Source organism: Macrosteles quadrilineatus, unplaced genomic scaffold (assembly GCF_028750875.1).
Source record: "Macrosteles quadrilineatus isolate MER2022 unplaced genomic scaffold, UCM_ALF_1.0 Scaffold_5__1_contigs__length_97177068, whole genome shotgun sequence".
Taxonomy (NCBI): domain Eukaryota; kingdom Metazoa; phylum Arthropoda; class Insecta; order Hemiptera; family Cicadellidae; genus Macrosteles; species Macrosteles quadrilineatus.
In genome coordinates this window covers 51,167,069-51,179,617 of record NW_026542598.1, presented here as the reverse complement: position 1 = coordinate 51,179,617, position 12,549 = coordinate 51,167,069, and the positions used below count along the sequence as shown (strand labels likewise).

At 34.7% G+C, this 12,549-nt stretch overlaps 1 protein-coding gene across 1 annotated transcript in view; it reads left to right on the top strand.

The window, feature by feature from the left end:
• The window catches only part of LOC128995597 (uncharacterized), a 150,906-nt gene that overhangs the window by 33,398 nt on the left and 104,959 nt on the right, over positions 1-12,549 (top strand). Inside the window, exons 7-9 of the mRNA XM_054420614.1 lie at positions 6,206-6,262; positions 8,087-8,161; positions 11,952-12,064. Of these exons, the coding sequence (XP_054276589.1) occupies positions 6,206-6,262; positions 8,087-8,161; positions 11,952-12,064 (245 nt within the window). The remainder of the gene's footprint in view (positions 1-6,205; positions 6,263-8,086; positions 8,162-11,951; positions 12,065-12,549) is intronic.

Sequence of the window (12,549 nt, the reverse complement as noted above, 5' to 3'; positions counted from 1 at the left end):
ATCATCTATTAAGAAGAGAGTCCCTATTAAGTTGAAGTGAAAATACGACGTACCCACCTAACTACGGTTTGTGTTATATAATACATTTCACAACTATTGCATAAAATGGTTAGTTGATTCCCAAGGGTATACTATTTTTGTTAAATGTATTTTTTTAGGAAATACAATTGCGGTACTTCTTCTTATTTTTTTATTATTTATCAAGACTAAAACGTCAACATGCAGCCCTATCCCTATAACTAACTGGAAAGTGTCTTAAAACACATGATTTACTCAGACTCATCCACCTCGTACCACATGAACGTCAATAACTTACTGAGTTTCGATGAAAAATCACCCCCAATCTAATCTTGGATGTCAAAATACAGCATATTTTCTCGGCCCAAACATTCAGCGCAATACATCTTCAATAAAGTTTGGAAAGGGGTAGTAAAAAGTTTGTTATTCCCTGTGTAGGGTAGATTAGCAGGGCGGGCATGAGGGGAGGGTACAAGATGAATGTCTTCACGCTGGCTGCTTCTACACTTTCTCTTCTTCACGTTGCCATGGTGATTAGGAGGCTTCATTTCGCTTCTTGGATCCCTCCCCTTTCTTTCACCCACCCCTTCAACGTCAACCCACCTGCTACCCAACTGTTATGTTATTTTAGATTGAAATTTAAACATCCTATAGTTCTTAAATGTGAGACGAAAGAACAATCAGCGATTTCTTATGAAGGAATAGGCTTTTGAAGCAGCATTGTTTTAGTCTTTGTTACGGTGTTACTAAAAGATAAGACTTCCTATCAAATGCACTTACTGAATTGACTTGAGAGCAAGTACATTTTATGTAGTAGTTTTGAAGTTTTCACTGAACGTGGTAGCTCAATGGTAACATTTTCGGCTCAAACCAACCCCTGTACTATCACCGTTGTTGCGACTCCCTTGTCCATGTAACTATAGCTTAAGGAAATTCACCGTTATTAAAACATCTTACTGTATGTACCAGTCTGTGACGACGGGTAACCCTAGTTCAGAATTAAAAAAAAAAACTGCCATCCAAATGTAGAAACTGAATCCTGTTTTGATGAGTGATTCGTGACGGCAACATTTGTGTCCACTGATGTCGACTCAATATTTTTTTAGGGTGGAGGATACCAAGTAAAACTGGTTAATTTATTTTATTTATTATATAACTGCGAAACCTAATGAAATCAGGTTTTAATATCGTAGCAGTATTTTTAGGTAATTTTATTAATTCTAGGTTTGCCACTAAATTTAAAATTTCTCAAAACATAATTTAATAACAACTACAAATACTATGTGATCATGTAAGTTAGTAATTTATATTTGACAAATGATACATATCAGGCTTTTGCAAGAGAGATTGGTTAATTTACTGTAGTTAATTATACCGTATGTCATAGGTCCGACTTTTATTAGGATTTAAATTTAAATTTGTAGGTTGCTGCTTCATAACACTTTTACCCTAGGCTACAAATAGTTAATATTTCTAAGAATAAGAAAAACGGAATGCGGAGCGAGGTTCAGGGACGTGGCGTCATAATGCTTGCGAGGCCAAATAAAGGCTTGTGGGGTCAAATAAAGATGCAGCAGCCAAAATGGCGTCTCTGGATCCCCTTAATTCCCCAAGAGGGGTGGAATCGTCGGATAATTCGTGCCAATCGTGCGACAGATCCCACATCGTCGCCGCTGTTACTCTACATACACTCCAGGGGCTAGGGAGGTTATGTTACGTCTCTTTAAATATTCAATTTAATGTGATTTTGTTTAAATTGCAACTTATTCTAAACTCATTATAATAACATTTAACTCTATGCATTGATAGTTATAGTTAACCGTACAGGCAACGCTTGTGTTAGCCAAAGAGCGAATGTAGTTACTGTAGTTTTTTTTTTTTTTCTTTTTTTTTTCTTCCAAATGCCTGACTGACATCAAGGAAAGCAGCAGAACAAAATTAACACAAACCATAATTTGTTTTTGTTAGAGAAGTAATATTTCTCATCTTGTCTTTACATCATCACCTGATCAAATATTAATAGCCTTGTTTACCTTTTGTATAAGGATTTGAAGCATACATCCCATCACTTCTGGGTAACTTTTTTCTGTAAATCTTTACAACCTGCTAAATTATAAATATTTTTCAAACAAAGATGCTGTTTTTCTTGAGCTTTTCCTGGCTATCTTCATTCAGTATTGGAGTTACCTTGATCTGACTCATTTTTAATGTAACATCATTTTTAACATAATACCATTGACTATTGGATCCTGAAGTTGTATTAATAGTCAAAGATAATACTCTCGTTGCAGCAAAAGAGTATACATAGCTAATTTCAAGTTGTCATACGGAATTGGTATCCAAGAATTAAAAAAAAGGAATTCACACCAAACACATTCATAATAAAAAGAAAAAAGATGCTCAAAGTGCTAATTTGAGAGGTTTTCTGATCAGATGAGCCCATAAACGCCTTTATCTTACCATTGATTATTGGATGCTGTTGTATTAATATTCAAAGGATACACCTTATAAACCCACGGTGGAATGTGCAACACCGTATAGATACATGCAAAAATAAGCGAATTTGACTTAAAATATTACAATTTTTACAAAAGGAATACTAATGATATATTCCAAGATTAATATTATACTAAAATACGTTGACTAATGGAAAATGTCTTTGAAAATACGGACAATCTGAACTCATGTTTTTTCTTCTGATTATACTTAAATAAGAGTTATATTGGCTCCGGACCTAGAAAAAGCACACAGATGATGATTAATAATTATCCATAAAATTGATAAATTCACTAAAATTGATACATATTTAAATATGTGTACTACACTCAGTTGCATTATTAATTATTGACATGGTTCCAAAGTAATCAATTTTTTTAATCGTGTTGTAACCTTCAGTTAGTGTTGTTGGTTTTCACAATAGCCGTCCTTAAAAGTTTTTTTGTTTGAAACGATTTATCACAGTAAGTGTGACCACAGCTTAAAATGGGCATAAAAATGAACAATTATGCCAAGGGTGAAGGGGTGGGGGTGATAATGCAGTCGTTAACGCAAACACTAGCCGCGATTCCGACACGTATAATGGGCTTCCCCTTGATTAAATACTCACTCTTCGTGTTTTTTGTCTTGTGAAACGTTTTAATTATCTTGGTTTTTCTGAAATTAGCATCGTCGTGCTCTCCCGGCCTGCCACTGAAAATAGGCAAAAAAATCTTTTAAAAATTGAAAATTTGGGACGGTTTCAATTACGGGGTAACGTTTGTAAAAGACAAAAAAATAAAGCTTTTTGTTTCACAATCATTAAAACATATAAAAAAGTGCAGTAATAATGATGAACTGTGTTTATTTATTTAATAATTTGGTATCATAATGCTCGAAACAGTTTAATCGGGTTCGAGCATTAAAATAGCTTAAAACCTTTCATCCGAGATGGTTGTTATAGCTTAAGTATGGAATTAGTAAATAAGTCAAATGGTTGAATTTTTATGATGGACATATTTCCAACATATTACAGTCGATCATTTGCTTCAATAAGTTTGATATCAGCACTTTTGTATTATTTTTGAAATTCACAAGGACACTTAATAAACTTTACATAAAACACGCCATGGAACAAGAATTAAAAACAGCCTCTATTTACTAGAAAAATTGTAAAATTATATTACTATTTCAGTGCTCTAAATACAAGATTATCTTGTAAGTGAATTTCCTTTGTCAGTCAATACAAATCTATAAATAAAATTTTGTTTTAATTGAAATTCATATTCATTTAAAATTAATCAGGTACAAAAACTGAACGTAATATTACAAACATATGTCACTTCTACCCACTTTTCCAAACACTCTCAAAACGCCACCGCTTGCTACGCCTTGCACACAATTATCAATTACAAGTCGGTGATAACAGTCGCGTGGCTGATAAGACCACAGTCTCAGTGTCAATAGAGGGGATGATTGGATGTGGGAACCAGTGTGATAATAGAGTTTGATAGAGTCGCCGGCGCGCGCCCCGTTCGCTACGCGCGGATCCGTTACAGTCTAGTGGCGTAGTGACGGGGGTGGTGGCGCATCAATGATGAGAGCGGGTAATTCGATTTGACGCTTTATCCACTCCTTGTTCAGAATCGGTTATGGGAACTTGTTAGTGGAGTTGCTGATTTGTTACGGTGCGAGATTTATTTGCAATTTTTAGATTCACACCATTCACCATACTCATCTTTCACTCAACCGGTATTCACATTTTATGAAAACGGTTAAGGCCATTTACTAAATAAAAATATATGATATGGCATATCAAAATGAAGCTTAGAGTGTGTAGATTTGCAGAAAATTACTGGTATGGACAAATTTCTTAAAGGCTCTGTCCCCTTTGCCCCACAAGCCCATTTTCAAATGGCTTCGTCTGATATTCTTCCAAAGTTTAAAAGATTTAATTTAATTTAATTAATGAAACAGCTGGTTGGTGAAATTAAATGGTGCTTGTTTATTTACTCAAAAAAGATGTTTGTGATGCTTTATTTATATTAAGGAAATATGTTCATTATTTACGTGATTAGTAAGAGGGTTATGTTTGGTTGAAGAAAGTTTGTATACGTTTTGTAGAGTATTGCTCACAGTTTCATTTGTAATGTATATAGTAAGCTACAGTAAAGAGGCTTGACTAAAATTGAAGAATTTTGGTAGGCCATCTAGAAGCATCAATATCAAGTAGTTTATCAGGTATGTTATTGGTACACTAAGGTGTGTTGTCACATTCTTTTGTATCTATTGACATCAACAAGTTTTGAATTTAAGTAGGTTTACACTTTTAAATCAGCTTATCTTTTCAAATTAAATCATAGAGCTGCTGTATAAAAACACGCATCAGCACCACTTATACACTGTAATGTCTATCTAGGTCACATTTTCTTCCCTTTGCAAAGCACGGGTATAGCAGCTCGTATCAACCTAAAAGACTAAAGACTCATGGCATAGAACAAATCTAGTTTGAATATTGTAACACGACAAACAATATTTAAACGTCGGATTACCTAGTGTGTTGAACTATCGATTGTCAAATTAAGCAGTCTTAAATGTAACACAATATTTATTGATTATCTACCCAACAATAAATAAATGGATAAAAAATACTCTAGCTTTCAAAGAACGCATTGGAAAGACCAACTATTTCACCCCAGCTGTTACGCGGTTGCACAATTTAAACGGACCAGAGAAAAATGTCGGCGAGGGACGATATTTTATAAGCTAATTCTCACATCGAGGAAATACTTAAGCGGAATGACAGAGGAGCATCGGTTTGGGGAGGAGAGGGAAAGGGGGGCGGAAGTCGTGGCGTCGGTACGCCACAGGGCACCCCCTCCATTTAGGGGGTACAACCCTCCCCTTCAATGGCGACATCTTTAATTGTCACCGACTATAATTATGTCTTTAATATGCACAAGTCTCGATGGAATAAGACTGCGACGGCGGGTTCCGGACCGAAGTTTATCGTCTAAGTATTTTTACAATTTCCTCGCCCCAAGGTAATTTACACGGACCCTCCACCTTACAAAGACCTTTATGACCGAACAACTAATATTTATTCCGTTTCACAAAAGCGAAGTCTTCAGAAATTACTTTGCATTCGTTCTCTTTTCACCAGAGTTGAATTGTGCAGATTTTATCTCCACGGTACTTGGTTTGTTCATAGTGAGTTATGTGTCTTGCTGGGTTATTGAATATTATTATAGTCCTATTCATATCACAATAGTCTGTAGTGTTTCGAATGTTTTAAGGATTGGATATTTGTTTAACTTAAATCAAGACATCCTTTTATTGGTGACGTTATTTCTTAAATTCTTTGTTTCTTTAGAGAATGTTCCCGAGAGAATTGCAATAATTTGACAAGTTGCGATCTTTTCTAAAGTTTTACATTTTACAGTACTGTCAATAAAAAAGTGTGCAAAAAGACGAAGCCAAATTAATTGCCACTCAGATTTGTGAGTAGTAACTAATATTTCCAGTTGAAATTTTAGTTTAATTGAGTTCATCTTACTTTGCAAACAAAGTTCCTAAATAATTCAACAAGATTTATAACGTACAAAACCTGACCTTATCTTAACGTACAGTCCCATTACCTTTTTAATAGTGTTCATGTAATAAATTCATTTGTCATTCATAAAACACATTTTTAAATTGATGATTTTTCCAGGTATGGACTCACAAACGCGTCTCGATAAGAATGGTCTTCATTTCTCTTCAGGTTCAGGTAAATAATTATGATAATTTTCTTGGCGTATTATTTGAAGTAAATCTATTACTAAGGTATTTTAAACTTCAACGTATCCGAGTTGAGATAATAAATGTTTACCACTGGAACTCTACAATTGAAATAGAAAGAATTGCACAAATAAGGGCGATACGAGTAAAATTATTTGATTACATTCAGTATGTTACCAGGCAGAATTAATTAATCGAGAAATCGCCAAAAAGCCGTACAGATCAATACCCCCTTTAATTGTGGTAGATGTAGATCCCATTCGCACGTTTTAAGTTGTAGCCGATTTTAGAATTCAAATTAAGGACATATTCTACCGTCAATTACTGTTTTTTGTCGTATTACAAGCTTTTTACCCAAGACAAACAGAAAGTTCATCTTATTGTTAACCGTAACATATTTTATTTAACTTTAACAGTGTATAACCTCAAAAGCTAATACAAATTGACTGTAGCATTTGAGACAAACGTTATGCCATGTTCTTGTATAAACCCACTCCATAGAATTGATAGATTTATCTTCTTTATGGATAAGATTTAGTGACCAATTTTCAAGGTTAGTCTCCTCCGGTTTATTTAGATCTGTTCTTTAATATACTCTTGTTAAATAATCAAATGTTCATTAAATAAATCTATCTGTTTACAACATTTTGTTCGACCCCTTCCTATTATGAACAAACATTTAAGAATAGATGGTAAAATGTACACTAAAATATAAGAAGACAATTTATTCGTAATTATCCCACCCAATCGTGACTAACATTAAACGCACATATAATTATAGATAAAATTAGATATACATTAGATACAATAGATCAGGATGAGAGTCTTCTTACACATTGGTATTACAAAGCCAATGATAGAAACATTGGGAACATCTGGTTCATATAGGTTAACCCTAATATTTAATGCTCAAATGATATTGGAATTATACTGTGGTACAAGTCAGTAATTAAAGAGACACAATTAACCTTCTGGAGAAACCCACTCTTGGGTCAAATACACACCAAAAACATGAATTCCAGCTACACAGAGAATCGTATATAACATGAGAATCAGTATTCCCAGTATTCCGAAACACATTCAATGGCCAGGCTCTGGAGCTGATATCTGAACGAAATCTCCGAGTAGAGTTCTCCCCTAAGTTTGAGTGGGGGTTGGGGCGTTACAACCCCTGATACTGATACTGTCTCCATGCAATTTGTGAGGTAAAGTCCTGGTGACAAAGTTGGCCCAGCGTGTGTGTGTGTATGTGTGTAGACGCTTGAACGTGTGTGTCTGATAAGGCGTTGCTAGGATACCGACTGTCATAGTCATCTTGTGTAATTATACAGGAGTTCTCGGTTACCGCTTGTTTCAACCCTACGTAGCTTTTGGTTCGAAATTTGCAGTATTTTCAGACAACGTTGAGATTTTATTGATTATGCGGTTTTTGTAGGTGCTAAACATTAAAATAATGTCTAGTTCTACACATCCAACATTCATTTAACACATTCAAATATAGTACTTCTAAATACTAGATTAAATATGAAGCCATTTTTATAATTTTAAAAATAAAGCAGAGGTTGATGCTGTAAATTAGGTAATGTCATTTTTGTTGTAAACACAAACTTTTTAACCAAGCTCAAAGAACTCCTCAATTATTGTTGTCTGCTTGGTTACTATACTTTTTATTACCTACTTCTATTTGACACTACAGCTTTTGATAACTCTATTTCCGCATCCAGCACTTCAGTACTACTATTTTTGTGTTACACGTATTAACATTAAACAATTATAAGTGCTTCATGATGATAATAATGTTTATCTGTTCCAGGCCTAAGTCCCGGATCCAAAAACTCCTACTTCTCATCGTCCCTGTCCGAAACCCTTAGAGCGTCTTCCAAAACAGGTCAGATCAAGCAGCTTCAATACATGTAGAAAGTTCATTTACATACATTATTTTGCTACTTATTCAAAATCTAATCGATGTATAATCTATTGACATCTTCTCCAACAGGAAACGGTTACAATTAATTTACTTTTGCAAGTACTTATTTATTTGGTCACATTACTTGACTCCACTATAAAATTTACTTGGCAAGCACTTATATTTTTTATATGCCTATAAAAGACACACTTTCATTTTCTAACATTTCAAGATATTTCCCTGTTATTTTGATTTATTTATGCCAATAGCATACTGAGTTTGTAACCATTAATAGGCATTTTTTAGACTAGTTGCCATACTAGGTATTCAATAGGAAATTATAGGAAATCTGAGAATTAAAATGTTAATCCACTACTATTCTACCACTTTGGTCTTCGCAGCCCCTACGTACCAAAGATGAGTGAAAAGTTCTATAAATTTATCTTTCTTGCCAAACGCCTTCGATAAACGTTTCCCGCCTGATCGCCGTGGCAGAGGCAGATGTGACGGATGGAGTATTGGAGATATTGACGAACAATAAGTGATTGGAAGGTGTTCCACCCTGTACGGGGTGGGGCGGGGTGCTAATGTACTAATGGCTGGGCTGCGGCGGAGGACACAATATTTATTTATAGCCCCTAATGTGGCGCTCACCTCAGGGGGCGCTGTTTACCATATCAGGCGTCTCAGGGGCGAGCAACTTTGGGCTTGGTTTAGAGCATATTGGTTGCTTTTTAGTCTTTTAGATTATGTAAAGAGTTAAAGCATTTAAAGTTATTCACAGAATAAAAGGTATACACCATACTCAATTATACCAATTAGGAACATGACAAAACTCATAGCATTTTTAGGTAATGCCTAAAATTTAAAGTTCCTACAGTATTTATAATACTTTGGTTGTTGAAAATTTAAAACAGATGACAAAACAATAGCAAATCTTTGTTTGTTTACGTCGGAAAAATCCAAAAAAGGTAGTAAACATTATTTTTGCATAGTAAACATTCTTTTCCCGTAGTAAACAATGTAATAATGAATTTTTGCAGGTGATGAACATGTAACTAAAACAGGTTATTTCACAGTAGTGTAGCGAAAATTAATTTTATCAATGTCCATGTCACACGGAAAAATACTCTACAGATGGGCTTTTTTCCGCAGCTGATGTACATTAGGCAAGTATTCGTCCAAACTCAGTGGTTCATATGAATCTTATGTCACTTAATTATACAAAATTGTTCTGCAGCATCAATAATTTCTGTGTTTTAGCGAATTTCCCATATAGGGAATAAGCTATTACCGTAGTACTCATGGTAAGACCTGGACGCGGGACCGATTTTTTTTTCGTTTTGAGGTCCCTAGAGGCCAAAAACACCATCCATTCAAATTCATATATATATATATATATATATATATGTCCGTCAGCACGATAACTCGAGCAAAAATGATCCGATTTTGATGAAATTTGGTACGAACGTGTAAACGTACGTTTATTCGAACGAGTTCGCGATCCAGCATGATCGGACCATGGGAACGGGGGTTTACGGGGGGTTTTATGGGGTAAAAATAGGTTTTTCCCATTTTTGACCCAAAAAACATAACATTTAGCAATTTCTTTCCAAAAAAAATTTTTTTTTTCCAAAAAGTTTCCAAACCATTTTGTAGAGCTTAAAAAAAAACAAATAATTTAGTATATTGAAGCGTTGTTATGCGCCTAATGGTTACGGAGAAAATTCCAAAAAAATGTAAATTTAAAATTCCCATGTTATTCTTATGGAGAATAAGTAAACTGTTGTAGTTTGCTTGTTTGTGAACATATTTTGATCAAATTTGGAAAATGTTTTTAAAACCCGTTTTACCCTCCCTGATGCAGCAAACCTAAGTACTTGTTAAACTAATTATATTTAAATCAAGAATAAATGTTATATTTTTAAGTAGACATTTCAGTGTAAATCCAATCAGTCAAATGGAAATTCGCTTAGTCTGCAGGTTTGCTGCGGCGGGGGTATTTAAATATATATAATACTGAATTTAAAAGTAAACAATTGAAATAGAATTCAAAGCTTTGAACACTATTAAATATAACAAGAAAAACTTATTGTCACTTCTCTTGATGCAATGTTAGATGCAAAGTTAAGGTAAAAAGGTTAACTCAAGGAAAAGTAAACAAACAAACTAAAACAAAAAAAAACAACATCTGATGTTTCATTGATATTTTAAATGTGAGTAAATACAGCCCCTTAATTGAGGCTCGTGCCCTTAGGAGAGGGTTAATCGAAAACTGATATTTTTCGGGAAAGTTTCACTTCGCAACCTTTCATTTAAGTGTTGATGGGTGTACAACCTACGGTTTTCAAAAGTGAAAATCCTTCTTATTTTTATATTTAGATGAATCATCGATTATAAAACATGAAAAGGAACGCTGAATAGTAACTTGTATACATATAAAATATATTTTAACGAATAGTGTTTTGTTTTGTGTTTAAATGGGTATAGGTGTTACCCTGTAGGGAAATTAGCTAAGAATTGGACATTTACATGTTTAAAGAGCTCAAAAATTGAGTAAACTAATTTATGCGAAATTTCAAAACCCCATAATACTATGGTCTCATCACAGAAATCTGCTGGTTTTCCGCGAATCAAGTTTATGCAGCCCTACAGCTTAATCACAAATCTATGTATAAAATAGGCAAGCACGATTTTTGTCGGCAGAACTCATCCATAGTTTCGCAACCGGTTTTGTTAGTTTATGGCAGATTGGAAAGATCTCATTGAGTAGATGTTATCTAAGGTCTTTCATGTTGAAAAGGTCTCCTGGGCTCTGCCCTAGTGGCTTTTGATATTTCCATGTTATCGTTGATTATTTGTTTTCGTTATGGTCAGCTGGATAATTTAATTGCCGTAAGCATTATTATAATGGAAAAAAGGTGAGAAAACCTAGGCAATTTGTTAATTTCCATCTGCTGATGCTGAGGCCAGAGTATTTCCATTAGTTAAATAAGCTTTGTATTTTAAACTCATAAAAAATATAACTGTTGTTAGTTTTAAAATAGCAATACCGGTACTTGACAATTGCTCGATTTCGAGCAACAGGTATGTTAGTTAAATTTAAATCGGAATAAAATTGATTGAGTTATCGTTTTCGTAAACACGCATGTATATACAAAATATATGAAAATTTGTTCGAATATTGATTTTTGGCTTCTGGGGACATAAAAACGCAAAAGTTAGTCAGCTCCGGCCAAGGCTTTTCCGTGCCACCTAACGGTAGTAGTTTCTTCCCTATAGGGGAATTCGCTATAAACAAACCCTGCGTAAAGCCCAAAGGCTCTTGGTTGCAGTTTTGTACTACCTAATCCTTCAATATTTCAATAAAACATTCAATGTCCTACAAAGAAAACAGTTCTGATCTTCTTCGGAAAAGACTGTACAATCGAAGCCCCCGTTTGAAAGTTCCCCAATACAACGCCTCAAAATCGAAGACCCTTAGAAGTAGAATACAATGGAATTCCCACTGAACTTGTCAGTGTTTTGGTAATAAATAGGGACGGGTGGCAACAATGGCAGGGGCTGGGTGGATGCTGCATGACTAATCCAAAGACATCCGAAGCTCTGCACGTTCCCGCCATTTCCTTGCTGCACGCGCTGCTAATGTACTCCCGCCAATTATAATGCGCCAGGGGTCGTATATTGAGTGGAAACGCGTGCGTTCAACTTATGTTTTCTTTGTTACTGTCCAATGTGTTATTAATCATGGCTACACGTATTGTTGATATAGGGATGACGCCTCCACGGGTGGAAAAGCTAAGGGAGACTCATCCTGGGAAACTGATAATTGTTGGAATCGACGTTGTAGAATTATTGGGAGGACCATGGAACACAGCGACTACTGTATGTGTACGAAAATCGATAGAAAATTCTCAATGCTTTGGGATGGATCATAGCCAGATCTTGTTAGTGGTTTCATAGAGGAATAACACAACCCGTCTTGGGTTTGCTCATGCCAATCTAAACTGAAAAGTTAAATGTTTAATCCGATAGAAAATAATTTAAGAAACGCTACGGATATAAAATATAAAATGTATTTTTATTAATTGTTGTTGGTTAATCGCATGTGACCCAGAAAGACCCGAAATAGTTTCCACTAAAGAGATACGAATACAAGCGAATTTTCTAAAATCTCTAATAATATGCATTATTCCAACTTTATATCTTTTGTTTTCAAATTTTGCATACATTTATTCACAAAAACACAATAAAAACATTTGAAATTCAACTCAACCGCTATTTATTTACACAATACGCCAGAAATGTGAACTCGGATTGTACAGCACTACTACAATTATACTATTTATACTTATCTGCAATTGCATAAG